The following is a 27293-nucleotide window of genomic DNA, read 5'->3' as shown; positions in this document are numbered from 1 at the left end:
TTCCAACTAGTGTGAAGGAATAAAGGTGAGAGAACTGCTCCGAGTGGCTGGCTCCAGAATGGGACAGGGGAGAGGAGAGTGCTAAAGGAAGATAAATCGATTAAAGCGGCCACGTTGGGAAGGCTCCTGTAACCCATCACAATTTAGGCTCTACCCTCGTATGCACTACGTCTAGTGATATTTTTCCACCTGATAAGCCACACGATGAGACGTTATCTTTGTGCCCCAAGAAAAAATTCACAAACCATAAAAGACCTACTATTCTACCTAATGTTCAACGTTATACCCAAAGTAAGCCACAATAATCAGGGCGAAACTTGGGGAAGGGCCTGGAAAGCAGCACAGCTTCCTAGGTGACAAACGACAAGAAACACATAGACAAGAACGGGTACAAAATGGAGGACAAGACGGTAGAAAAAAGACTCCGCAAAAACCGCATGGGTGGAGCCTGACGTAATTGGAAGCAAGTCTAAACTAACATCCTTCCGTACTATTGGCTTGACTCTGACCCTTTTTCCTTGTCCATTGGCTATTGGGTTTTTCAATGTGTCAAAACAGCCAATCGCCTAGCCCCGTAGGTAAAGTCCTCCCTGCCCCCCTGGGGGAGGAGCCAGAAGAGCGTACGGGGTCCAAGGCGCTTGCGCGGGCGTGCGCTCCGCCGGTTAAAAGCGGATCCTTCTAGGAGGCGGTGTCGCAGTGTATGAATATTGATTACGCAGCGCCGCGCCGAACGCCCGCCCCTCTCGGTTGCCCGACGCTCGCAGCTCGCGCTCGGGCTCGCGATGGGGAAGAAGTCCCGGGCGGTACCCGGCCGTAGGCCCATCCTGCAGCTCTCTCCGCCAGGTCCGCGGAGCAGCACGCCGGGCCGGGACCCGGAGCCGGAACCCGACACCGAGCCGGACTCGACGGCGGCGGCGGCGCCCAGCCAGCCAGCCCCGGCGGCGGCGGCGACGACGACGACGACGACGACGACCGCGGTCACTGCCGCCGCAGCGCCGGACGACTCACCTTCAGAAGGTAAGCGTGCGCGAGGGGCCGCGGCGCCTAGGTGGGGCGTCCGAAACTCGAGCTCGGGGCTCGCGGCCTACGCCTCTCGGGCGAGTCCTAGGAGGAAGAGAAACCCGGGCGGGCGGTGTCCGCATCCGAGGCCTGTTGCGTGTGGCCTGCGGTGAGGACGGCTGTGAGCCCAAAGCTGTGGAAGGGGCGGCGGAGCCGTGTGCGCCCGGCCGGAGCCGACCCAGAGGCGCCATCTCTGGTGCAGGGATTGGCCCGGGCGCCCAGTCTGCTCAACGTCTATTCTTGGCTTTGAATAACTTACGGGGTAAATGTGAGAGTATGCGTTTCCGCGTCCTAGGCTTGGTGACCGTGGAACCTGCCGTTTTCTACACGGCATCGGCTTTTCCTTTTCGTTTTTGTTGAAATTGAGAGAGACCCTTTAGAAGTGAGCATACCATTTTTATTATGCCAGCTAAAGTGTAAGTAACCCCTAGTTGGCAGGTTTTCCAAAAATCCCTGGAGAGGTGGTGCTTGTGGGTTCCCAAGTACTTGTGTTTATCCCCAGCATGGTACTTGGGTTAAGATTAACCGGACTGTGCTATACTGCAGGGGCCAGATGCCGGGAAAGCCCCGACCATTTCAGGTGTTAAAAAAAAAAAAAAATCACGTTGGGTGGCTCTTGGGAAAAAAATGCTCTAGTTGTGCTTTTTGTAAAAGACTTCTGGTAGCCTGGAGAAGATATATTCTCTGTGTGTGTGTGTGTGTGTGTGTGTTTTAAGTTTGGATTATTTCAGATGTAATTTTTATATACGGTGTTTAAATTCTTAATGTTAAAGCCACTAGGCAAATGGAAGATTCTAGTTATACTTGTTTTCTTGTCTCCCAGTTATTTGGGTCAGTGATGAGTTACAGCTATCCTGTTTTTAAATTGATGAAATCTAGACTTGAGAAGTCACAGATTGTTTTGTCACCTGCATAGTTTTTTCTGTGTTCCATCGTCTGACTGTAGTTTTCTTTTGTTCGCTTTTTTAAATCCAGATGAACAGGAGGTGGTGGTGGAGGTTCCTAGAGTTCAGAATCCTCCCAAACCAGTCATGACCGCCAGGCCCACTGCCGTTAAAGCAACAGGTATAGTTTTTTTTTTTTTATCTTTTCTACATTAGGATCAAATTGTGTTTGTATATAGTGTTTTGATGAATGTTTCAGTGTTGCTAATTTATATTTTCCCATAAAATGGAAATTTTAAATCTTTGTGAGGGCTTGTTGGTATATATACTTTAACCAATGTGAAGAAAATTTTATTTATTTATTTATGGCTGCGTTGGGTCTTCGTTGCTGCACACGGGCTTTCTCTAGTTGCGGCGAGCGGGGGCTCCTCTTCGTTGTGGTGCACAGGCTTCTCACTGCGGTGCCTTCTCTTGTTGTGGGGCACGGGCTCTAGGCACATGGGCTTCGGTAGTTGTGGCGCGTGGGCTCAGTAGTTGTAGCGCCTGGGCTCTAGGGCACAGGCTTAGTTGCTCCGTGGCATGTGGGATCTTCCCAGACCAGGGCTCGAACCCATGTCCCCTGCATTGGCAGGCAGATTCTTAACCACTGCGCTACCAGGGAAGTCCCTTAACCAATGTAAAATTTGCTGCTCCCTTTTCTCTGTACCCAAATTACTTTGTACTTCTTTTTCTACTGATGCTATTTTGTAACTAGTTTTCTAGCTCTCCACTATCTTGGCATTCTTTAGGGACACCAACAGTGTCTTTTCATTATGTTATTTCTCTAACACACAGCTTTGATTGGTACCTAGCAAATGTTTGTGCAGCTGAAAATTGCTCTTATTGAAATTTTTTTTTTTTAATTTTTATTTATTTATTTATGGCTGTGTTGGGTCTTCGTTTCTGTGCGAGGGCTTTCTCTAGTTGCGGCAAGTGGGGGCCACTCTTCATCGCGGTGCGCGGGCCTCTCACTATCGCGGCCTCTCTTGTTGCGGAGCACAGGCTCCAGACGCGCAGGCTCAGTAACTGTGGCACACGGGCCTAGTCGCTCCGCGGCATGTGGGATCTTCCCAGACCAGGGCTCGAACCCGTGTCCCCTGCATTGGCAGGCAGATTCTCAACCACTGCGCCACCAGGGAAGCCCTATTGAATATTTTTTAAGCATGAAGGAGTATTTGCAGTGATGGTTTTGTAGACAAACCTGGGTTCAAATCACCACTCTAGCATTCACACTAAGACTTCAGGACATCATTTATCTGTAAAATAGATGTTACAGCCCTAAGTTATTTTGATGATTAAATTGAAAAATATATGTAAGTTTCTAACACAGTAAGTGCCAAGAATGTTAGTTTTCTCTACTATTTATGTATCTTGAAAGATTAAAATATATTTTGATACTAAATATTCTATAATTGATAGTAATTTTATTCTTCTGAATTTGCAGGACTTTTTGTATTATGTGACACCTGAAATAATAGATGCTTATTGCCCCCTGCCCCCTATTTGCCACTTAAAAAAAAAGTGCGGGTTAGAAAAGGTAAAACCACGTTGTGAGAGAAATTTCAGAACTAGGAAATACCATTTTGTATTTGTAAACTACATATATTATTTCATTTGGGTCTTCTAAGAGTCATGTGCGATGGATAGAATTTAAATGTTCTACGAGAAATTTCCTCGGTTGCAATGTCAGTCAGCACTTCAGACCTTTATGTGCCTTGTGAACAGAAATGTTTTCATTCTGTTCAGCTTCATCCTGCAACATAAGAATATATCAACTTTATTCATTTCTTACCTACTAGTTGGTATAATGCATAGGAAAAAGTTTAACAAAAACAAAAGGAAAGCAATTTTCCATTATTATTTGCATGACTTTGTAAAACAGTAGATACTCAAGAATTGATTTTTTTTTTTTTTTTTTTTTTAATTTTTGTCTGTGTTGGGTCTTCGTTTCTGTGCGAGGGCTTTCTCCAGTTGCGGCGAGTGGGGGCCACTCTTCATCGCGGTGCGCGGGTGTCTCACCGTCGCGGCCTCTCCCGTTGTGGAGCACAGGTTCCAGACGCGCAGGCTCAGCAGTTGTGGCTCACGGGCTTAGTTGCTCCGCGGCATGTGGGATCTTCCCAGACCAGGGCTCGAACCCGTGTCCCCTGCATTGGCAGGCAGATTCTTAACCACTGCGCCACCAGGGAAGCCCAAGGATTGATATATTTTTTTAAAGATGATTTTAGTTAAAGAATTTACTTTTATCACTATAAACATGCTGAATTTCTTTGCACAAAAATGAAATTTAAATGAAATTTAAATATTAAGTTATTAAAGTATGCTTTTATAATATAGTAGAGAAGCTTATCTAGTATTTTTATGCTAACAAGTATTATGGTAAATGCATGTGAAATTATCTAAGGGAAAATTTAGAATAAGTTCTGTTAAATTAGGCCAACAGACTACCATGATAGTCAACAGTATTTAAGCATCTTCTAGAAAAGGGTATTTAATGTGGTTCTATAGATGAGTGTCAGACGTCTGTGAATCCCCTGAAATTGCACACTCATGTGTGTCTTCCTGAGAGAAGGTCCACAGCTTTTATCATTTTGATTGTTAATAGCTTTCTATGACCAAAAGAGTTAAAAATCACTGTTCAGTGTTATGAGGAAATAATAGAGTTTCTAACGGGCATAAGGCACAGTTACTGTTTGAAGCATATCAGGAAAGTAAAGTATATATCTAAGAAATAAATAATTTACTGCCCGATATCATTAGTTAATTTGCAAATTGTGTGGCACCATCCATTAGAGGTAAGCATATTGAGGTTTGAAGAGTCAGTACTCCTCAAAAAAGACTGCTAAGGACTGTGGCTCTGAAGAATGGCCTTGTTTCCTCTGGCTTCAAGTAGCAACAGCTTTTCAGTAGTAGTCTAGAAGCCTGGTCCTGTGAGGCTTTTGGCTTTCTAAGATTATGCAATTTTGTGTAGTATTGTGAGTTTTTTTTTTTTAGTGTTATTCTAAATGCATGCCTGTTTTTATTAATGTATAGACTAAATTTTCAGAGATGTAATTAGAACTTATTCATTTCGCGACTTGATTTTATCTTTTATTCCTTTAAAGTTACCTTTTGTCCCCTTAACATTATTTTATGTAATCCCATAATGGTCTGATTAATCATAAAGTGATAGTGCATCTGGCACTATGCAGTAATTTGCTTTTCCAGTCCCCTGTTTGAGAGCATTTGAGTTGTTTACAGTTTTTGGTTATTTAAATGAGGTTCCTAAAAGCTTTGTGCAAAAAAATTTTTGTAATTATTTCTTAGGGTTATATTTTCAGAGGTGAGATTATCTAGCTGTAAGAAACTTGGAGAGTTTTGTAGTTCTTGGTGTGTGTTACCAGATTGTTCTTAAATATTGTATCAGTTTATGGTGTCTCTAACAATGTTAAGTATGTGTCTTTCCCCCAAATGCTGCGTTTAATCGTTTTCATTTACTTTGCTATTTAATTGTCATTATGTTATCAGGAGTTCGGAAGAGGTTTTAAGTGTGTAATATGAAAAGCTCTGAGTTGAAGAGAAAAAGACTAGGTGGAGCCTTGGCTAAACTTTTTTTTTTTTAATAAATTTATTTATTTTATTTATTTATTTTTGGCTGCATTGGGTCTTCGTTGCTGCGCACGGTCTTTCTCTAGTTGCGGCGAGCGGAGGCTACTCTTCGTTGTGGTGCGCGAGCTTCTCACTGTGGTGGCTTCTCTTGTTGTGCAGCATGGGCTCTAGGCGCACAGGCTCGGTAGTTGTGGCGCACGGGCTTAGTTGCTCTGCGGCATGTGGGATCTTCCCGGACCAGGGTTTGAACCTGTGTCCCCTGCATTGGCAGGCGGTTTCTTAACCACTGCGCCACCAGGGAAGCCCTTGGCTAAACCTGTTGCCCGAGAGACCCACTCTGAGCCTGGGGAATTACCCCTGCTTGGGAATTTTGTAGTCAAAATTCCACACGGCTCACCTGGTTGGAACCTTTTACCAAAAGATATAGAGTTAAAGAACTAAGGCCAGCGATTATTATTGTTGCTGAACTAAGAAGGATGTTTATATAAAAATATAAATTTACCATCCTCCACCTTCCCCGAAAAACCCATCTGTGCTGAATACTAAAATGGAGATTTTTTCTGTACAGAAATGTCTTCTGTAGTTCTACCTTTATCTCTTGTTCAGAAAATGTGGAAGATTGACTGGTATGACCCCACCCCCAAAATGAGATATATTTGGTAACTGGAAAACGGAGATACTGTGAAATATCCATTTAAGAATCTTCCTAACCAGTTTAAAATAATATTTTGGATATTGATAGTGTAACAACTTAGCTATATACTAAAAAAATAATGAAGGTCGGATTTATGTGACTAAAACAATGGATGTGAACTTTTGTATGATAAATGAAGCAATTTATGTTCGTGTTTGGGTGAATCCATGAATTCATTTACAGAATTATGACAGAGAAAACTAGGTTTTACCTCCTGATAAATCTGTTCAGTTACCAAGGCACTGAAAAATTTAGTCTTATTAATAGCTGCAAAGTCTAGCTAGACTTAAATATTTCATATACCTATTATAATAAAATGATATATAAAGAGAGTATATATGCTCACTTAATTGTAACATTAGAGTAGCCACAGGTGATACAAAAGGAAATGGCATAAACATTGATCAACTAGTAAAAAAGTGTATAATTTCAATTTTTTTTTAAGAAGGAAATTGCATTGCAGCATTACAGAGGCCATACCTAATACCATTTGAGTGGGAATTTTGGTTTTAGCTGGGTTTTTGTTGTTTTTTTGTTTTGGTTCTAGCATGTTAGGTTCTGTTTTAATTTGTCACTTCTTGTTCGAGGAAAAAAATTATTGAAAAAGAGCTTTGTTTTTCACTTTGAAAATCTCCTTGTTTCATTTAGTAAATCCTAATTGGTTTACTTGTTTAAGATGGACACGTAAAACAACAAATTCTAAAATCAGGATATACTATGTGTTATTTTGACAGAGGGAGTATGAGGTTGAATAATTGAGCATATATTTTGAAAAGGATGTCAAGTTGCTATGCAGATTGATTTTATTAGCTCTAAGTGCATAGTCAATTTGTACCTCTTTTTGGTAGTTCATTGAAGACTTTTTTGAGGTTCTATAAGTAAACTAAATGGCTAAAGAATCATATTTTCTCTTGGATACTTCGTAGGACTTTTTGACATTGTTATAAATGTTGCTTACCTTTTTGTTTCCAGGAGGTCTGTGCTTACTTGGTGCATATGCTGACAGTGATGATGAAGAGAGTGATGTTTCAGAAAAACCAGCACAGTCTAAGGAAGCAAATGGAAACCAGTCAACTGATATTGATAGTACATTGGCCAACTTCCTAGCGGTTAGTGGTGCTTTTGTTTGGGTTTTTAGTTATTGAAACCACTTTGGGATCTGAATTTCAAGTGATTAGCCTATTTGTCAATCTGTGTCTGTCTCTCCTTTCTTTTTTAGTCTCTCCCCATCTCTCTTTTTGTGACAGTTGTAAGGAGAAAAATGGGGAAGAGGAGGGTTTTGACTTGAGAAGCTGAGACTTAAGCTTGTGTGTGTGGGATTTTTTTTTTTAAGCAATGGCCATTTCTCTGGCTTCCTGTGATGAATGCGTTTGTCACGGTTTTCATTCTACAGGAGATTGATGCTATAACAGCGCCTCAGCCTGGAGCTCCTGTAGGGGCTTCCGCCCCACCTCCAACTCCACCTCGGCCAGAGCCAAAGGAGTCGACATCTGCCCTCTCTTCCACTGCCCCGAATGGGACAGACTCAACCCAGACTGCAGGGTGGCAGTATGATACTCAGTGTTCACTGGCAGGAGGTAAACTTGATCCTTTGAGTTTTAAAGAAATCTAAAGTGCAGTTCTTAAAGGTGTTCTAGGCATTGAGGTTCCCAAAGGTGAAAACCTGTATGCTTTAGCCCCAGACTTTAGAATTCTGGCTTCTTAAACACAGTATTTAGAAAATGAGAACTGCTAGGGTATATTTTTACCTACTGAAAGATAATTGTTTGCCTTTTAACCAGTAGCAGTTTATGCTCGGTAAATAATAAAAGCCATTATTTTAAAAAGTATTTTGGGGTTCAAAATACAGTTTTCAACTATCAAACTGTTTTTTAAACCATGTTTGCAAAGACGACTGAGGAGGGGGGAGTGGCCCCCCCAGGGAACATTTGACAGTGCCTGGAGAGATTTTTGGCTGTCACAGCAGAGGGTGGTAGTGGGTGGTGAGAGGAGGGTTTACTGCATCGGGTGGGGAGAGGCCAGGATGCTGGTGAACACTACATAGGACTGCCTCCACAACAAAGAAGTGTCCTGCCCAGTTGTTAACAGTGCTATGTTAGGTTGTTACAGCTTTAGAGTTGACTTGAGATAGAAGGTCAGAGTTGTGCGGGAATATGTGCTTCTTAAAATTTGTTTCATTTTCTTCTAGTTGGAATTGAGATGGGAGATTGGCAGGAGGTCTGGGATGAGAACACAGGATGCTATTATTATTGGAACACACAAACAAATGAAGTGACTTGGGAATTACCCCAGTATCTTGCCACCCAGGTGCAGGGATTACAACATTACCAGCCCAGGTAAGAATAGACTTGAAAAAGAAGTTACTAGAAGGAAATCAGAGTCTTATCTTTTGCTGATAATATTTGCCTTCTGTTTCTCTTGCTAAGTATATTTTTTTTAGTTCCATAACAGGTGCTGAAGCTAGTTTTGTCGTAAATACAGACATGTATACTAAGGAGAAAAATATTTCAGTTTCCAGTAGTAAAAGTGCACCAGTCATAGCCAAGCGAGAAGTTAAAAAGGTCAGTGTTACAACTTACCTCATCTGCTTATTTTCACATCTAAAGAACTTGAATGTTACTCTGTCACAGGTGTATAAGCCTTCTGTTAATATTTTACAGCATAGATGTGAAACAGGATAAATTTTGTTTCTTAAAGTTTTACATAATCTGTTTCTGTTTATTATGTGGCATGTATAGCAGTTACCCAGTTCAGTGGTTCTTTTGGAGCTTTAGGGTGCAATAGAGGCTCCTTGAGTCATTGTGAAGGACATGGGAGCAGCCTAGCAGGCAGCGCTTCGGGTCCCCTTCTCTGCTTCAGAATAGTTGTATTTTGGGATTCCACCTTAGTTTTTTTTTTTTTTAAATAAAAAGATTGGCTACCTTAAAAACTATTACTGATAAAACTTGACCATTTTTATAATCTCATCAGTAAGAAAAGTAAGTTGTACTCTACAGAGAGAATGTGTTGAATTTTAATTTATCTTGAATTTTTGAATGGTATGGGAGTTGTATCAAAAAATGCCTTTACAGAATAAGTTCACCTTTACAACTCTAAGAGGGAGGTAGAATAAATATCCCAGTGGAGGAGGTAGACACTTTAAATGTAATCACACATTTCATTTTAGAAATATTTCACTTTCCTCTAAGTCACCTTCACAGCATATTTGTGAAGTTATCTCATCATACAGAAGAGGAAGGTGAAGATTTATCCAGTCATGTGTTGAACTGGCAAGATTCTGATCTTATTTAAATCTGTCTCTGTTTCTTACTAGTCTGCCTTTTGATGTACAGAGAATAGAAGAAGAGATATGTTTGAGTCCCACCCAGAACTGTAATACTGCCTTCCTAAAGTAGCAATGTTTCCATTATACACATGTAAAGAAAATGGTACAAACATGTACACTAATCTGATGGGAGTCGGTGGTTTTTAAGAATATCCAGTGACTGAAAATTATGGTCGTTTTTTTTTTTTAATAAATTTATTTGTTTTTATTTTTTGGCTGTGTTGGGTCTTCATTGCTGCGCGTGGGCTTTGTCTAGCTGCAGAGAGCGGGGGCTACTCTTCGTTGCTGTGCGCGGGCTTCTCATTGCGGTGGCTTCTCTTGTTGCGGAGCACGGGCTCTAGGCACGAGGGCTCAGTAGCTGTGGCTCGCGGGCTCTAGAGCGCAGGCTCAGTAGTTGTGGCGCACGGGCTTAGTTGCTCCGCGGCATGTGGGATCTTCCCAGACCAGGGGTTGAACCCGTGTCCCCTGCATTGGCAAGCGGATTCTTAACCACCGCGCCACCAGGGAAGCCCTATTGTCGTTTTTAACACGAACAATTAAATGTACTGTATACTCAGGTGAGATTTCTTTGAAAGTTAAGCGAAATTATTTTATTCTTTACAGGAAGTAAATGAAGGAATTCAAGCTCTCTCAAATAATGAGGAGGAGAAGAAAGGGGTGGCAGCATCACTGCTTGCTCCTTTATTGCCTGAGGGAATAAAAGAGGAAGAAGAGAGATGGAGAAGAAAAGTAATTTGTAAAGAAGTAGAGCCAGTTTCAGAAGAGAAAGAAACAAGTACAACAGAAGAAGCAACAATAGTAAAGCCACAAGAAAGTCTGTTGGACGGTGTGGAAGACCCTACTCAGGAGGATCTTTGCAGTGTTGTTCAGTCTGGAGAAAGTGAAGAGGAAGAAGAACAAGATACCCTGGAGCTGGAGCTGGTTTTGGAAAGGAAAAAAGTAAGTTTTTGAAGTTTTTGTTAGATGTATTTTCTTCCTTCGGAACTGTCATACTCTGGGATTGCTGTGCTCAATTTACAGCCGTCGTTGGGATTTTGTTTTTCTTATCCTTTCATCTAGATATGCTCATGTAATAAAAACTTGAATTATGGAGTTGTAGTTCTTTGGGTCCCTGATGATGCACCAGTAAAGACTAACGTTGTTATGATTTAAGGATAGTTACAGTAAGTAAAGTATCTCTGGTTTGGCTTCTTAAACAAGCATTGCGAATTCTTGATAATTTGGTTTTTAACCCAACAATTAAAGTACAAGTTGACTTCCAGTGATCAGCTGTGGCATTGTTTGTATAGTTAAGTGGACCTTATGGGAATTCCCTAGCGGTCCAGTGGTTAGAACTTGGCGCTTTCACTGCCTGGGCCTGGGTTCCATCCCTGGTTGGGGAACTAAAATTCCACAACCTTTGTGCGGCCAAAAAAAAAAAAAAGAAAAGTGGGCCTTGTGAGAAGATAACAGGAGAATTTAAGAGGAACCCATTATTTCACGTGCTTTCCTTCTAAGGTAAATGGTCCACAGGAAACTTTCCTGATTGAGAAGTTGATTTTTACTTATTTTCTGCCCTGATTTTTCTTGGAACGGTTTTATCTACTGCTGCCTTGAGTATGAAGCAAAGTCTTAACAGGCGTTATAGCAGTAAATCACTTTGAAGCTTCCCCCTTTTGAAAAATTTGAAGCTGTGGAGAGGGACCAGCGAAAGTTAAGCTTTATCCTTTGTGTACATGTATTAGAAAATTTGTGGATCTTTAGAACCTATACCCTTTAAATCAATATTTGTTAACTGTAATCATGAATAAACATTTATTGAGTAAAAATAGAATTTGGAGTATAATGCTCAGTCCTGATGGAAAAATGTATTAAAAAATACTTCTTATCCTCAAAGGATTTAAATTCCAAAAACACGTGGCTGTCATTCTTGCTACTCACACAAATAAATGTTGGTAAACAGTTAATTCCTGTTCATTGTAGGCAGAGCTGCGAGCCTTGGAGGAAGGAGATGGTAGTGTGTCAGGGTCTAGTCCGTGTTCTGATATCAGCCAGCCAGCATCTCAAGATGGAATGCGTAGACTTATGTCTAAAAGAGGAAAATGGAAGATGTTTGTTCGAGCTACCAGTCCAGAATCTACCAGCCGGAGTTCTAGCAAAACTGGACGAGAGACTCCAGAAAATGGAGAAAGTGGTAATTTGTACTTTAATTAAACTTGAGAGTTGAGAGATGTAGAGGAGAAATCCCTCTTACCCTTTTTCTGTTTTCTCTTCAGCAAATAGAAGGATATAGCACTTTTACCCTTTTAGGGAAGTGCGGGGAAGGAAACTTCTACCTTTTCCTGCTCCACCTCTAGTGGAGCAGTAAGAATTTGAGAGGCTAGAATCCATTGGGCTGTGTATTCACTACTGATTCGGGATAACTTCTCCCTCAAAAACAAAAAAATGAGATTGGGTCCCTCCCTCCCATTTCTTTTTGTCATTCACTACAGTAATTGTTGTGATAATCTGCATAAAGACCGTGGATTCTCATTACCTCTCTATTTCCAGTTGGTAAACACGGCAGGCAAGGCCCACCTCTGGCCAACCCAGCCTCATCTTCTCTCTCTGTGTACAAGTTGTCCAGCCTTTGGTTGGGTGTGTAGATAGTCTGGTACTGTCATGAGGACCCAAGTTATCTTCAGGGTAATATAGAAGAGAACCTGCTGCATTTTTCCAGTCTGTTACCAGAACTAATTTTAATCACCAAACCTTAGTTGAGTGTACCAAGCAGAAGGTACCTTATAGGTTACGGTTTAAAAATAACAAGTAAACAAAAACACAGGTAATAAATAAATGCAAACATCCTTGAATTTTTCTTTGCAATCAACCATATAGAAGAATATGAAGTAGAATTCTAAAAGTGCCCCTCCCCCCTTCATCTTTTCACTGTTTTCATGCCCTACCCTGAGGTCCATTTTCTTTACTTTTTTATCTACATATATTCTTCTAGACCTTTTCCTCTTTTTTTATATACATTGGTGGTTTTGTGTGTGTGTGTAATGTGCATATGTAATTTTATCATAGGTGAGATTAACCATATGGATTGTTAGATGACATACTTTTTCATTTAACAAGGTCTTGAAAATTGTTTTTAACTACCTGAGTAGTATAGATGTCTTCATTTAACTCTTTCCCCATTGATGGACATTTGTGTCCTTGTTTCACTCTTAAAAGTAATACTACATTCATATTATCCCAAAAAAGTATCAATATTAGCCATTCAAATGTCCATCAAAAGAGTAGTGGATAAATTGTGATGTATTCTTCCAGTTGAATACTAAACACAGTAAAAAATGAATGACCCATTGTTATATGCATTAACATGGATTAATGTCAGGAACAATAATGTTGAATTTAAAAAGCCACAGAAGAGTGCATATGTTAGTGCTCCATGTATATAAGTTGAAAAATAAACAGAAATATTGTGCTTAAAGATCTATCCATGATGAAAGTAGAGGCATTTACTAACACCATCAGGGTGTGTCTGGTGTGAACATGTTGGGGGAGAGGCACAGGGAGCTTCGAGGTGTTATTAATAGTCTTCTGTTAAGCTGGGTTGTAGTTACTTGAGTGCTCATGTTGTTTTTTAAATATATTATACGCATTAGTTAATGATACTATGCAATTAAAATAATGCTGTAGTAAGCATCTTGGTACATCTATCTTTATGCAGATTTTAGTACCATTATAGTATAGATTCCCAGTGGTATATTGCTAGATCAAGGGGTACGTGCATTTTAATTTGATAGATCCTGCCTAACTGCCCTCCAAAATAATCAAGTCTTAGAGCTCTAGCAGTGCTTAAAACTGTTAAATTCTTAAAACTGCCATCAAATGTAAGATGTCTAATATACAAGTGAACTATAAACTAGTAAGTGAGAGAGTAGAAAGATTTGGTTTTAGACAACATGAAAATGCAGAAGGAATATTAATGATCAAATAAAAAGAACAAGGCCATTGTATGATAAGGTTAAGTACTTAATACAAAATTTTAGGCTAATGAAAGCTGTTAAGAGTGATGTTAAAGTCACATTTCTTCTCTAGATCAAATATTAACCAGCGTTAAGAAAAGGTACTCAAATTTGTTTTTTTTGTTTTGTTTTTAGTCTGTGATCCTCCAGAGAGATTGATTTACATTGTATATGTGGATTAGTTTGGTAAGCAGGTGTTAAGCAAACATAACAAAGAGTTCATATCTTTTAGTCCATTTAAGTATGTGGTAAACCTACCTATTCTTTTTTGGAGATTCCCACTACCAGCAGACAGCACCAACCAGAAGAGTAGGTGGGTCCAATAAAGGCTGTCTACATGTGTTAACCAGTTCAGGAAGGGAGTTATTTGGTAGTTTAATATGCTGCTCTGGTCTTGAAAGCCTTTTTTTTTCTTTAATAAATTTATTTGTTTTTATTTTTTGGCTGTGTTGGGTCTTCGTTGCTGCGCGCGGGCTTTCTCTAGTTGCAGCAAGCGGGGGCTACTCTTTGTTGCAGTGCACGGGCTTCTCATTGCAGTGGCTTCTCTTGTTGCGGAGCACGGGCTCTAGGCACATGGGCTTCAGTAGTTGTGGCACGTGGGCTCAGTAGTTGTGGCTCGCAGACTCTAGAGCGCAGGCTCAGTAGTTGTGGTGCGCAGGCTTAGTTGTTCCGCGGCATGTGGGATCTTCCCGGACCAGGGCTCGAACCCGTGTGCCCTGCGTTGGCAGGCGGATTCTTAACCACTGCACCACCAGGGAAGCCCTGAAAGCCTTTTTATCAAGACCCATTTGATAAAGAACCCTTAGATATTCCAGGTTCTAGCTTTTGTAAATAATTGAAGCCATGGTGTTCTGGAAGAGAAGATTAGAAAAGATTAATAGATGAAGGAGGAAGGAAAAGCAGAAACTTCTTGGTAATGTGGTAAAACAAAGTAAATCATGTATATAGACACATTTTAAGAAAGGTGATTATAGGGGCTTCCCTCGTGGCGCATTGGTTAAGAATCCGCCTGCCAATGCAGGGGACACAGGTTCGAGCCCTGCTCCGGGAAGATCCCACATGCCGCAGAACAGCTAAGCCCATGCGCCACAACTACTGAGCCTGCGTGCTGCAACTACTGAAGCCTGCACGCCTAGAGCTCGTGCTCCACAACAAGAGAGGCCACCACAATGAGAAGCCTGCGCACAGCAACGAAGAGTGGCCCCCGCTCGCCACAACTAGAGAAAGCCCGTGCGCAGCAATGAAGACCCAATGCAGCCAAAAATAAATAAATAAAATAAATTTATTTTAAGAAAAAGAAAAAGAAAGGTGATTATAAATGATTAAATTTTTTGGCTTTTTAGAGACAGTAGGTTGATAAGTCATTAGGGCTTCCTTAACATGTAAGGAGAAAACAGGCAAAGGAGAGCACTAATAACTTTCAGATATTTCTGCTACAGGGTAAGAAAATGTATTTGGGGCTCTATTAATATTGGTCCTTTTTTTTTAATTTTGTTTTTTTTATTGAAGCATAGTTGATTTACAATGTGCCAATCTGTGCTGTACAGCTAGGTGACTCAGTTATACACATGTAGACATTCTTTTTTTTATATTCTTTTTCATTATGGTTTATCAGAGGATATTGAATATAGTTCCCTGTGCTATAGAGTAGTACCTCGTTGTTTATAGTCCTTTTGATTTAATTTCCCATATTTTCTTTTTTAGCAATTGGTGCTGAAAATTCAGAAAAAGTAGATGAAAATTCGGACAAAGAGATGGAAGTAGAAGAGTCTCCAGAAAAGATTAAAGTACAAACAGCACCTAAAGTAGAAGAAGAACAGGACTTGAAAGTATGTATTTTACTTAATGCAACTTGACAAATAAGTATTTTTAAATTGGCGAACCATTTTAAATAGGCCAACTACTTTCTCTTTCTTTTAGCAAGTAGTAAAAAGTAATCTTTATTATCTCCAAATATAAATCATTTATTTGGTTAGGTGAAATGTTTATATTTAAGGCTGAAATAAGGAGCTATGAGACTGACTTGATGTAGAGAAATTATCTAAAAATAAATTCTAAATGCTTAATTACTTATAAGTAGGTCTCCATTGGAAAGCAATAGCTTATCAAATATAGGCTTCTCTAGTTTGGAAGTACTAAGGAGACTAAAGTCACAAATTTAATTCCTACATGAACTACTTGTCCTTACACAAAGGCATATTTGTTTCCAATTTCATTTCTGTTTCTAATGTCATGAGAAGAATTGAACCAAGTAAGTATGTGGCTCTTAAAGTGTGATCTGTTGGAAAAACCACTTAGCATATTCTTTTGACTTGCAAGAGTTTGTCCACTTACCAGCTAGTGTACAGCCGTGTAGATGGGACTGGGAGAATTAATTTTTTTCAGTGTGAGGCTAGTATAAGCAATTAGTAATGGATAAATGATGGCTTGGACAATATTGGGGGTTATGTCATTTAGGACCTATTTTCAACTTCCATATCGTATTAGAGTAGATAGTTCATCTAATTTCTCTTGACCTTGTCTCATTATTTAACACTTTGTTATGTGAATTATTTTACTGTAAATTAGGGTTTTATCTTGTACATGACTAGCTGCGGTATGTGAGAAAGGCTGTTTATAGGCAGACCCATTTTTCTAGTATTTTTAACGATAAATGAAAGATTTTACATAATAAAATTTTGCTGACTCTGTTTTTATTTTTCCTTTTTTTCTTTCCTGCATTACAGTTTCAGATTGGAGAACTGGCAAATACCCTGACAAGTAAATTTGAATTCTTAGGCATTAATAGGCAGTCCATCTCCAACTTTCATGTGCTGCTTTTACAGACTGAGGTAATTTAGCCATTTTTAGTATAAACAGTCAATGTTTGAATGAAATGCTGTGTGTGTGAGGAATCTGTCTTATTTATGTTTCAATCCTAAATTTAAATTTTTAATCTTGATGTATATTTGCACCACCAACCCAGGAAATAAAACTATGTATTAGCCAAAGCAAAACATAATTATGGAAATAAATACTGAGAGTTAGTATATGATGATGATACTTAACCCCCTTGAATTGGCATATATTCTATTTTTCTAAGAAATTAAAATTCTGTTCATAGTGATGATGAGACCACATAATGTTGAAAGTACTTTATACATGTTAAAGCATTATAGACTTTTTTCGCGGGGCGCGGGCGGGGGTGGCACTCAGCTTTTGGGATCTTAGTTCCCCCACCAGGGATCAAACCTGGGCCCACGGCAGTGAAAGCGAGGAGTCCTAACCACTGGATCGCCGGGGAACTCCCTATAGGTCTATTTAAAAAGAGAAGTTCTGGATCCTATTTGTAACCTGTGTACTTTACGATAAATAGGTTAGGATTAGGTAAGGAATTCCTGTAGGAAGTTGACTGATTTCCCTGAGAACTAAACCTTTAATTTTGATTAATAACATTACTTAATTGAATGAACTATCTACCCAAAAAATAAAGTTACTGGGGAACCATCTTAATATAGTCCGAAGGGAAAAACAAAACTACTGCTACTCATTTTCACAGTTATTGGAGATTTGGCAGTACTGGGGTCCAGTCTCATTTTTGAGAACTCTGAAGAGTAAACAGGATTTTTTAGGATGGGATTTCTTTTCCTGTTTGGTCTAGTCTGCTGCCGGAGTATACATCATGGACCAGAAGACTTAAGTTCCTTTTACCTCTGCCTCCTGACATCATAATAAGTCTTTAACTTACTGCTTTTTTATTTTAGACACGGATTGCAGACTGGCGGGAAGGGGCTCTTAATGGAAACTACCTTAAACGAAAACTTCAGGATGCAGCAGAACAACTAAAACAGTATGAAATAAACGCCACTCCTAAAGGCTGGTCCTGCCACTGGGACAGGTACGCACTCTTCTCCCCTTTTCACCTTTCACCTTTGACATCTCAGACTTGATTTGTGATCACCACCACCTGACGACCTGACAGCCTGTCTGGAGACTGAGAGCAGCTGCATTAGCGGTGCTGGGCAGGCAAAGCACCCCAAGCACTTACAGAGTTTGGGCCAGCCACACGTTGGAGAAACAAAAAGCAATGTCTAAAGTGTTCCATGTAACGGATTTTTTCCCAAGATTGGACAAAGCTGGTTTTTACTCCAGAGTGTTGTTGCACGGAGTAGGGCGGGCTTGGGGGTTAAGCGCATGCGAGAGCTCTGTGCGCTTTACAGGACCTCTGGAAGCAACTACTCCTGATTAACCTCGGTGAAGTTAAGGAAAGCTTCGTGGCTGAAGATGTGAATGAAGAACAAGATTACTATCTTCTGCCAGCAGGTCAGATGAAAACATTTCTTTTTATATTTGGCTTTTCTTGATTTTTTTTTCGTTATTTGAAATCTTTGCTCTTTTATTTTTCAGCTCCCAGATCCTCTCCCTCTCTTTAGCTTTCACTGTGTTTGGTATCAAGAGTATGAAATGTGAATTCCACGGTTCAAGAGGGGAAGAGTCACCTTTCGCAAACTTCGTTCTCTTCTTTGGAAGGGAAATTAGTGTTCTAGGAGATTGAGTCCCTTTGCTAATGGAACTTGAAACCCTGTTAAGCATTGGCAAAAAAAAAAAAAAAAATAGATGTGAGAGGTGTTTTTCTAAGTCATCTGTTGGAGTGAGAGGGCTCAGGGCTGTATTCACAGAGCTGCTGGCAGTGCAAATAGCTTTGAATTATCCTTGGTTCTCCATCCTCAATTGTCAAAGCTCTTTGTTGCCTTTGTGAATAGCAGTCCATTAAGAAGAGGTTCGTCCCTGTGAGAGCAGACTGCTGTCCTGGGACAGGACCAAATGGAAGTGTCTTTGTAGGAGAATGGGTCTTAAAACATGTGTTTTCTTTCTTGTAATTTAGGGATCATAGACGATATTTCTATGTAAACGAACAGTCGGGCGAGTCTCAGTGGGAGTTCCCAGATGGTGAGGAGGAAGAGGAAGAAAGCCAAGCACAAGAAAGTAGAGACGAGACTCTTCCTAAACAGACCTTGAAAGACAAAACTGGCACTGACTCAAATTCTACAGACTCTTCCGAGAATTCCACAGGTGGGACAATTTACCCTGTATTAATTGGAGAGAAATTATTTTAGAGGAAAAAACAAAAGACTTGTATTAACATGTAAAAGAAAATAATTTAAATCATAATCACATAAATTTCTAATTAAAAAATAATGGCCCTAAGGAAAAGAAAAAAAAGAATGCAGGGTTTATAGTGAAGAAAACTAAGGTAGTGACTAGTTGGAAATAAGCATACTATTGATACCAGACTCTGCTAAAAAATAAAATTATGAGCCAGTGTATTTTTATTTTAAAAGATTGTCCTCTAACTATTCTGTCATGCCACAGACGAAGCTGTGGATTTCCAGTAACAGGAATTCTAATTAATGCTAAGGAACCAGTTATTTAAATTGTCGATATTTATGTGGAGTAATAAGAGATTTGTTCTGCTTTTCTGTAGAGCACTTAGTCTGCTGATTTTGCAACCTCATTTTTACACTTCACTAATCTCGTAGGAAGTATGGTTGTTACAAACCAAAATGATCTGAATAAATGCTGTGAAATTAGGACCATACTTGTTTCAGAGAAGCAAAATAATTGATCATTGCAAATCATCAATATTCTAGTATAAAACAATTAAGATGGCTCAATCCAGTTAAAGTACTCTTAGGGAACTTCAGTTTGGTTATATAAATTTAAAAAAGAAGAAAAAGGCTTTCATAGTTCTTCATTTACTCTGAGAATCTGAAGAGCCGTTGCTTGATTTCCTTATTATGGAAGAAGGTACATTTTTTTTTTTCCTCGAAGTCCATCTTTCTTGGAATGACAAAAATAAGTGGCTAGTGAAGCATAGTCAAGACTGTGATGAACAAACAACCTTTCAATCTGAAAAACTGGTAGATGTTTGTTTAAATGATAGCATGTGAAGGTAAGAGTGTTGTGGAGTGATTTCTAAAGTCATAAATCTTTGTGAACTATATTCAATATTTTGTAATAATCTATAATGGAAAAAATCTGAAAAGTATATATATGTATAACTGAATCACTTTGCTGTATGCCTGAAACATCGTAAATCAACTATACTTCAATTTTTTAAAATGAAAAAATAAAGTCACAAACCTTTGAGGATAAAAAGATAGTTTTTTGTAAGATGGGAGTGAAGAGCTGAATTCTTATGTCCTCTGCTTATCAAAAATAATATTTTGTATTCTACCAGCTCCCTAATCCCAGTAGAAAAGTTCTGATTGTGTAGCAAATAAAAATAGTCATGTACCAATGATTTTGTTAACTTCTTAAATAGCCTAAGAATCATTATCAGGTCACTCAAATAGGCACCTATGACTGCAGATAATTTTAGAACATAGCAAAAAAGTGGTTTTCTACTTCATATAATTTTAGAACATAGCAAAATGGTTTTCTACTTCATATTTCAGAAAAATATTTTCTTAAATTACAGGGTGTACCATTTTCATGAAGAGATTTTCTTTAGATTACTTTCTCATTCTTTGGGTAGTGAATAGTAGATACGTCTAGTAACTTGGTTTTTTTTTTTTTTTTTTTTTTTTATTTATTTTATTTTTGACTGTGTTGGGTCTTCGTTTCTGTGCGAGGGCTTTCTCTAGTTGCGGCGAGCGGGGACCACTCTTCATTGCGGTGGGCGGGCCTCTCACTGTCACGACCTCTCTTGTTGTGGAGCACAGGCTCCAGACGCGCAGGCTCAGTAGTTGTGGCACACGGGCTTAGTTGCTCCGCGGCGTGTGGGATCTTCCCAGAGCAGGGCTCGAACCCGTGTCCCCTGCATTAGCAGGCAGATTCTCAACCACTGCACCACCAGGGAAGCCCTAGTAACTTGGTTTTATTTACTTTTTAATAGTTAGTGAACTGAAGAGGCTTGATGGTGGTTCTGGTTTGGTGATTCCCTTCTTGACCACTGTCTAATGTCCCTTCTTACATGTTCTAAAGCTGAGTGTTCTAGAATTGCTAATGCTAAGTGTGTGTGAACACCTTAAACATTAAGTTACTTTCTCCCTTTGTTAATGACATGCAGTTGGTACCGTCTGGTAAAGGAAAAAGCCACTGGTAAACCAGCTTATATTTTTGAGCCTCTTGATTGAGAGCTACTAAAACCACATGATAAACTTGATCTAAATAAAATCCAAATCTTGTACTAAGGTCTTTGGAATTGAAGAGCAATACCAATCACTATTTTAAGCCTGTAAAGAAAGTTTATAATGCTTGCTTTTTGTCAGCCCAACAGTGGTTAAAATCATCTTTTAAAGAAGAAAAACTATACACTGAGGAGCAAGGAAGTTTCAAAGTTCTGTTCATTTTTAATCCTTGTTCATTGTTCCATGTCTGAATTTGACATTATTTCTCTTAAGATGAGTGATACTTCAAGATACCCAACATGTCTGTTTTGTTGGGCTTTTGTCAGGTTAAGTTAAGCTGCTTTTCCAAAAAGTCTCTGTGGAATTATTATTTGTATTATAATTTCTTGATTTAAACTGATAAACTGGCCTCTTGCCTCAAAATACTAAGCAGTAATACTTTTGGGGGGAATATAGGAAAACAATAAAGGAAGCCTACCTTTATAAGAAAGAAAGCCTGATTGCCTATTTATATAGAAATAAAGATTCATAGAAAAAATATGTTCTTGGAGAATTCAACATTTGTATCCTCACAGTATTCTGTTTTTAAACTTGATACTTTAAAAAAATTATTAGCACATAATAAAAGCTGTGTATATACCATTTTACTCTCTCCTTGGACTTCAGACTTAGTATTCTCTTAAATGGCAAAATACCTCAACTGGGTTAAATTTAGAAATGAAGAGAAGCAGTATGTAATATGACATCCGTGGATATTCAAACTACGATTTCTTGAAATTCTTTGTATTTAAGCTAAAGGAGATAATTATCATTGTTACGATGCAGCTTTTATGTTTTGAGTAAACTTAGTTTAGGATTCAAATATTAACTCTAAAAGTGCTCCTTGTATGATCTAAATTTATCAAGTCTAGTTTGTTTCCTATTTACAGAAAGCTCAATTATTTCTGATTAACTTTGTTGAAGGTTGTAAACCACATTATTAATCTTGAACCTACTGTGTTTTCTTGATTTCCTCTGCATAGCAGCTTCTCACCATCATAAACATACCAGTATTGCATTATGCTTCTAGATGAGAAACCTACCGATATATAAATCTGACAAATTTGTTTACCTACCATATATTGTGGTTGGTTTAGTAAAAGGAAGTTTAATAAGTTATTAATCCTCAACGTTTACTTCCTTAGTTCTAATGTAATCTTGATGTACTATTATGTAATGTAGTAGAGTGCCTGCCCATACCCAAACTGTCTTCAAGTTAGTGTAGAAATTCATAAAGGTTAATGAGACACTTGAAGGCTTTTAGCTGGAAAACTGCATTCTTGTTTTCTGGTGAATTTTTTTCAGTTCCCTTTTCCTTGGTAGTAAGCAGTTTCTCAAAATAATTAGACTAACCGTGTGAATTATGTTCTTAAAGTCTCTTACATAATGTATCATCTACTTGTTTCATAAAAAAGTGAAGCTATTCTAAAAGCCAAATGGTTCATGGCTGCTTTGGTTTTACATTGTTGAGTGCCAGTGTGGTGTATTTTGAGCAAAGTAAGGTAAAAGGCCTTATCCTTGTTCTAGAGCCTTCTATAATAGAGTCGTTATTTAATCTACTGCTTTGACCATGGAATTTGACAGGTGACGGCATCTGGATCTCTACTCCATGAGAAGTGAAATTTGAGATTTCTAAAGCTCTTAGACTCCTGATATTTCACCAGGACATGTTGTTAAAATGGCACTAGGGGAGTTCCCTGGTGGCCTAGTGGTTAGGATTCTGAGCTTTCACTGCTGTGGCCCGGGTTCAATTCCTGGTGGAGGAACTGAGATCCTGCAAGCAAGACGCACGGCTCAGCCAAAAAAAAAAAAAAAACCAATAGCACTAGACTAGGGGTCAGACTTGGCCACTAAGAGCTATATGATCTTGGGCAAGTCATTTCCCTCCTGGGTTTCATTACCTTTAAAATGAGAGGGGTAAACTAGACGATTTCTCATGTCTCTTCTACTCCTAAATTCTATGATTTTAGGGAGAAAATCCCCTTCAGCATTCCTGAGATATATATCTAATAGTCCCAAATATTGTGAAACTTCCCTATTGACGATAAAGAGGGATGGGGAAGGCTGCAAGTAAGTATATCTTCCTATTTTCTCTAATCTTTAAAGCTTTTCCCAGCAGAGAAAGGGCAGTAATTAACTATGACTTTTGCAAATTTTGAGGAAAGCTAACCCTGCAGCTCCTCAGATGTAATTTCTTAACTTCAGCAGCCATTTCAAATCTTCCATATCTTCAAACACCTCTTCTCTGTGTTATATTTATCATTATCATTTACCTTGAAGATTCATGCTCCCTGATTTCCCTTTTCTCGTCACAGGAATAAAAAATTACCCTCCCTGATTTGTTGCTGTGATTTAGCAAATGAATAATTCACACAAAGGTGTGAAGGAATGATAGGATTGACAATATCACCTTGCAAATGGATTTTTGAAACTTAGTAACCCAAATTAATTGAAATGGGTAGAGTTTGTGTGAGTGTTTTGAGTGTGTACTTCTCTGGGTCATCCTTAATCACTTATCTAACTCACTAAAAGATAAAGTACATGGAATCAGTATTGCAAATGCACATCATTCACTCACTTTTTCACTTTGAAATAAAGAAGACCCCAGAATGTTGCCTTCTAGTTGTGTATCTTTGAAATAAAAAACTTCAGGTTCAGATGACTGAATTTCTCATTGAGTTGATGTGATGTGTTTCATTTACTCCGCCATAAATCTGTACCCAGAAAACAAGACTAGTATAACACAGCTGGGCCGAGTGCTAACAGTAAATTCTATAAATTTATCTTTTCATGGAAGTCATTTTTGAACTGAGTTTAATATTTCAGTGACATCAGTGTAGAATAGATGTCTGTGGGACAGATTTTGTCTCTACAGTCAGTTGAACATTTCTGTGTTCATGGAGTTTTAGTCTTGCTTTTTCCCTGACTCCTATTTGTTTTCATAGGTTCTCTTTGTAAAGAGTCCTTTTCTGGCCAAGTTTCTTCTTCATCACTCATGCCACTTACTCCATTCTGGACCCTTCTTCAGTCAAATGTGCCTGTGCTTCAACCTCCATTACCTTTGGAAATGCCACCGCCTCCACCTCCACCTCCAGAATCCCCTCCTCCCCCTCCCCCTCCTCCTCCTCCTGCAGAAGATGGTGAGATCCAGGAGGTCGAGATGGAGGATGAAGGAAGTGAGGAGCCTCCTGCTCCAGGAACAGAGGAGGATACTCCATTGAAACCTTCGGCACAAACCACAGTTGTAACTAGCCAGGTGAGAAATGCCATCTGGCATTCTGAAGAGTTTTGGGGGGGGACTGGGGCATGATTGGCACGTTTTATTTTTTTTTAAATTTATTTATTTATTTTGGGCTGCGTTGGGTCTTCGTTGCTGCACGCGGGCTTTCTCTAGTTGCGGCGAACTGGGGCCTACTCTTCGTTGCGGTGCGCGTGCTTCTCATTGCAGTGGCTTCTCTTGTTGCAGAGCACGGGCTCTAGGTGCGTGGGCTCAGTAGTTGCGGCATGTGGGCCCTAGAGCACGTGGGCTTCAGTAGTTGCAGCACGCGGGCTTCAGTAGTTGTGGCTTGCAGGCCCAGTAGCTGTGGCTCGCGGGCTCTAGAGCGCAGGCTCATTAGTTGTGCACAGGCTTACTTGCTCCACAGCATGTGGGATCTTCCCGGACCAGGGATTGAACCCGTTGTCCCCTGCATTGGCAGGCTGATTCTTAACCACTGCACCACCAAGGAAGTCCCTACATGTTTTATTTTAGAAGAGGATACTTAACCAGGGGCTACAGGCACTGACTAGACTCTCTGTTTCAGAGTTCAGCTGACTGTACCATCTCTAGTTCTCCTTCCACTAAAGCAATAAAGAGAAAAGCTACAGAAATTAGTACTGCAGCAGTTCAGAGATCAGCTACCATTGGTAGTTCTCCAGTCCTCTACAGCCAATCAGCTGTAGCTACAGGTAAGCATTGTGATTAAAATGTATTTTCATCAATGTATTATCTTTGTTTCCAGAAGTAGATATCATAAATTAATGTTAAAGGCTTTTCATTGCGAACACTGTTTATGTGCATTTCTTTCAGTTACTAAAAACCACTGTTAACATTGGCATATATCCTTCCGGATTGTTTTCTGAGCATTTACACATCAGTGATCTTGATGTTTAAGTACCTTAATGCTAAAATATTCAGAACACCAGAAAATGTGACTGGGTTTTTTGTTTGTTTTTTGGGTTTTTTTGTGTGTTTCTTGGCGGGGGGGGGGTATATTAGAATCACTTTGTAGGTGATCTAACTCCCAGTTTCCTTTTCCTCCTCCTTCTTGTTTTTGGCTTTGTCACAATGTCCTTTTTATAGTTTTATGTTTTCTGTTTTAGGTCACCAGGCAACAGGGATTGGACAGCAGACTGCAGGAATTGGACACCAGGCACTATCAGCTAGCCATCCAGCAACAGGAATGGGTCATCAGGCCAGAGGAATGAACCTGCAGTCAAATTACTTAGGACTGGGATCAGCTCCTGCAATTATGAGCTATGCTGAGTGTTCTGTCCCAATGGCAGTGACTGCTCCCACACTGCAGCCAGTCCAGGCCCGCGGTGCTGTGCCTGCCGCTGCCATCATAGAACCTCCTCCCCCTCCCCCTCCCCCTCCCCCTCCTCCTCCCCCCCCCCCACCACCAGCTCCCAAAATGCCAGCACCCGAGAAGACAAAAAAAGGAAAGAAAGATAAGGTATAGTAAATCTCTCTTTAAATTTTAGTTTAAAATTTTTGTTTTACTGAGGTGATATTTAAAGTATAAATTCAGTAGCATTTAGTATATTCACACTGTGGTGTAACCACCACCTCTCTCTGGTTACATAACATTTTCATAAGTCCGGAAGAGAACCCTGTACCCATTAAGCAGTCACACCTCATTACCCCATTCCCCTAGTCTCTGGGAACTACCAGTCAGCTTTCTGTCTCCACCAGTTTACCTAGTCTGGAATTGTGTATATGTGAATTTTTGTGTCTGACTTGTTTCACTTAGCACAGTGTTTTGGGGGCTCATCCATGTTGTAGCTTGTATCAGTACTTTGTTCTTTTTATGGCTGTATGATATTCCATTGTGTGTATATACCACAATTTGTTTATCCGTTCATTCATTGATGGACATTTGGATTGTTTTATACTTCTTGGCTATTATGAACAGTATCTATGTAAACATGCATATGAGTACATGCATATTGAGTACTTATTTTCATTTCTTTTGTGTATATATACATTTAGGAGTGGAATTGCTGGATTGTATGGTAATTCTGTGTGTAACTTTTTGAGGAGCCTTTTTTCCACAGTGACTGAACCATTTTACGTTACCATCAGCAACGTACAAGGGTACTAGTGTCTCCAGCTGTTCACCAACACTGGGTACATTCCACTTTCTAAAAAAATTATTCTGTCAGTCCTGGCAGGTATGAAGTGGTATCTCATTGTGGGCTGTTTTTTTTGTTGTATTTTATTTGGCTGTGCCAGGTCTTCATTGAGGCACGCGGGATCTTCATTGCCGCATGCAGGCTCCTTTAGTTGTGGCATGACGGCTCCTTTAGTTGTGGCATGCCGGATCTAGTTTCCTGATCAGGGATCGAACCCATGCCCCCTGCATTGGGAGCACAGTCTTTTTTTTTTTTTTTTTTAAATAAATTTATTTATTTATTTATTTATTTTTGGCTATGTTGGGTCTTCGTTTCTGTGCGAGGGCTTTCTCTAGTTGCGGCGAGCGGGGGCCAGTCTTCATCGCAGTGCGCGGGCCTCTCACTATCACAGCCACTCTTGTTGCGGAGCACAGGCTCCGGACGCGCAGGCTCAGTAGTTGTGGCTCACGGGCCCAGTTGCTCCGCGGCATGTGGGATCTTCCCGGACCAGGGCTCGAACCCGTGTCCCCTGCATTGGCAGGCGGATTCTCAACCACTGCACCACCAGGGAAGCCTGGGAGCACAGTCTTAACCACTGGACCACCACGGTAGTCCCTCCTGGTTTTGATTTCTGTTTCTCTAGTGAGTAATTATGTTGAGCGTCTTTTCATTTGCTTTTTGGCCATTTGTTTATCTTTTTTGGAGAAATGTCTACCCAAGTCCTTTGACTCTCCAATATTTTTTATTTGGGTTGTTTGTCTTTTTGTTATTGAATTGTAAGAGTTCCATATATATTCTAAATACAAGTCCCTTATAAGATACATGATTTGCGAATAGTTTCTCCCATCCTGTGTGTTGTCTTTTCACACTGATAGTGTCCTTTAGTACACTAAAGTTTTTAATTTTGATAAAGTCTAACTTACTTTCATTTTTTTTAAATTTACTTATTTATTTTATAATTTATTTTTGGCTGCGTTGGGTCTTTGTTGCGCAGGAGCTTTCTCTAGTTGTGGCGAGTGGGGGCTACTCTTCGTTGCGGTGCACAGGCTTCTCACTGCGGTGGCTTCTCTTGTTGCAGAGCACGGGCTCTCGGTGCACGGGCTTCAGTAGTTGTGACTCTCGAGCTCTAGAGTGCAGGCTCGGTAGTTGTGGCGCACGGGATTAGTTGCTCCACGGCATGTGGGATCTTCC

At 39.9% G+C, this 27293-nt stretch overlaps 1 protein-coding gene across 1 annotated transcript in view; it reads left to right on the top strand.

Annotated features, from left to right (window-relative positions):
• The first annotated feature begins 712 nt into the window (after positions 1–712).
• The window catches only part of FNBP4 (formin binding protein 4), a 39512-nt gene continuing 12931 nt past the window's right edge, over positions 713–27293 (top strand). Inside the window, exons 1-15 of the mRNA XM_061201763.1 lie at positions 713–1017; positions 2035–2124; positions 7234–7370; positions 7655–7838; positions 8450–8597; positions 8702–8822; positions 10190–10525; positions 11549–11759; positions 15283–15407; positions 16305–16409; positions 17322–17455; positions 18443–18630; positions 23675–23985; positions 24533–24677; positions 25092–25444. Of these exons, the coding sequence (XP_061057746.1) occupies positions 783–1017; positions 2035–2124; positions 7234–7370; positions 7655–7838; positions 8450–8597; positions 8702–8822; positions 10190–10525; positions 11549–11759; positions 15283–15407; positions 16305–16409; positions 17322–17455; positions 18443–18630; positions 23675–23985; positions 24533–24677; positions 25092–25444 (2823 nt within the window). The 5' untranslated portion in view covers positions 713–782. The remainder of the gene's footprint in view (positions 1018–2034; positions 2125–7233; positions 7371–7654; positions 7839–8449; positions 8598–8701; positions 8823–10189; positions 10526–11548; positions 11760–15282; positions 15408–16304; positions 16410–17321; positions 17456–18442; positions 18631–23674; positions 23986–24532; positions 24678–25091; positions 25445–27293) is intronic.

This window comes from Eubalaena glacialis, chromosome 10, assembly GCF_028564815.1.
Source record: "Eubalaena glacialis isolate mEubGla1 chromosome 10, mEubGla1.1.hap2.+ XY, whole genome shotgun sequence".
Classification (NCBI taxonomy): Eukaryota; Metazoa; Chordata; class Mammalia; order Artiodactyla; family Balaenidae; genus Eubalaena; species Eubalaena glacialis.
This window is presented reverse-complemented; position numbering and strand designations above follow the sequence as displayed.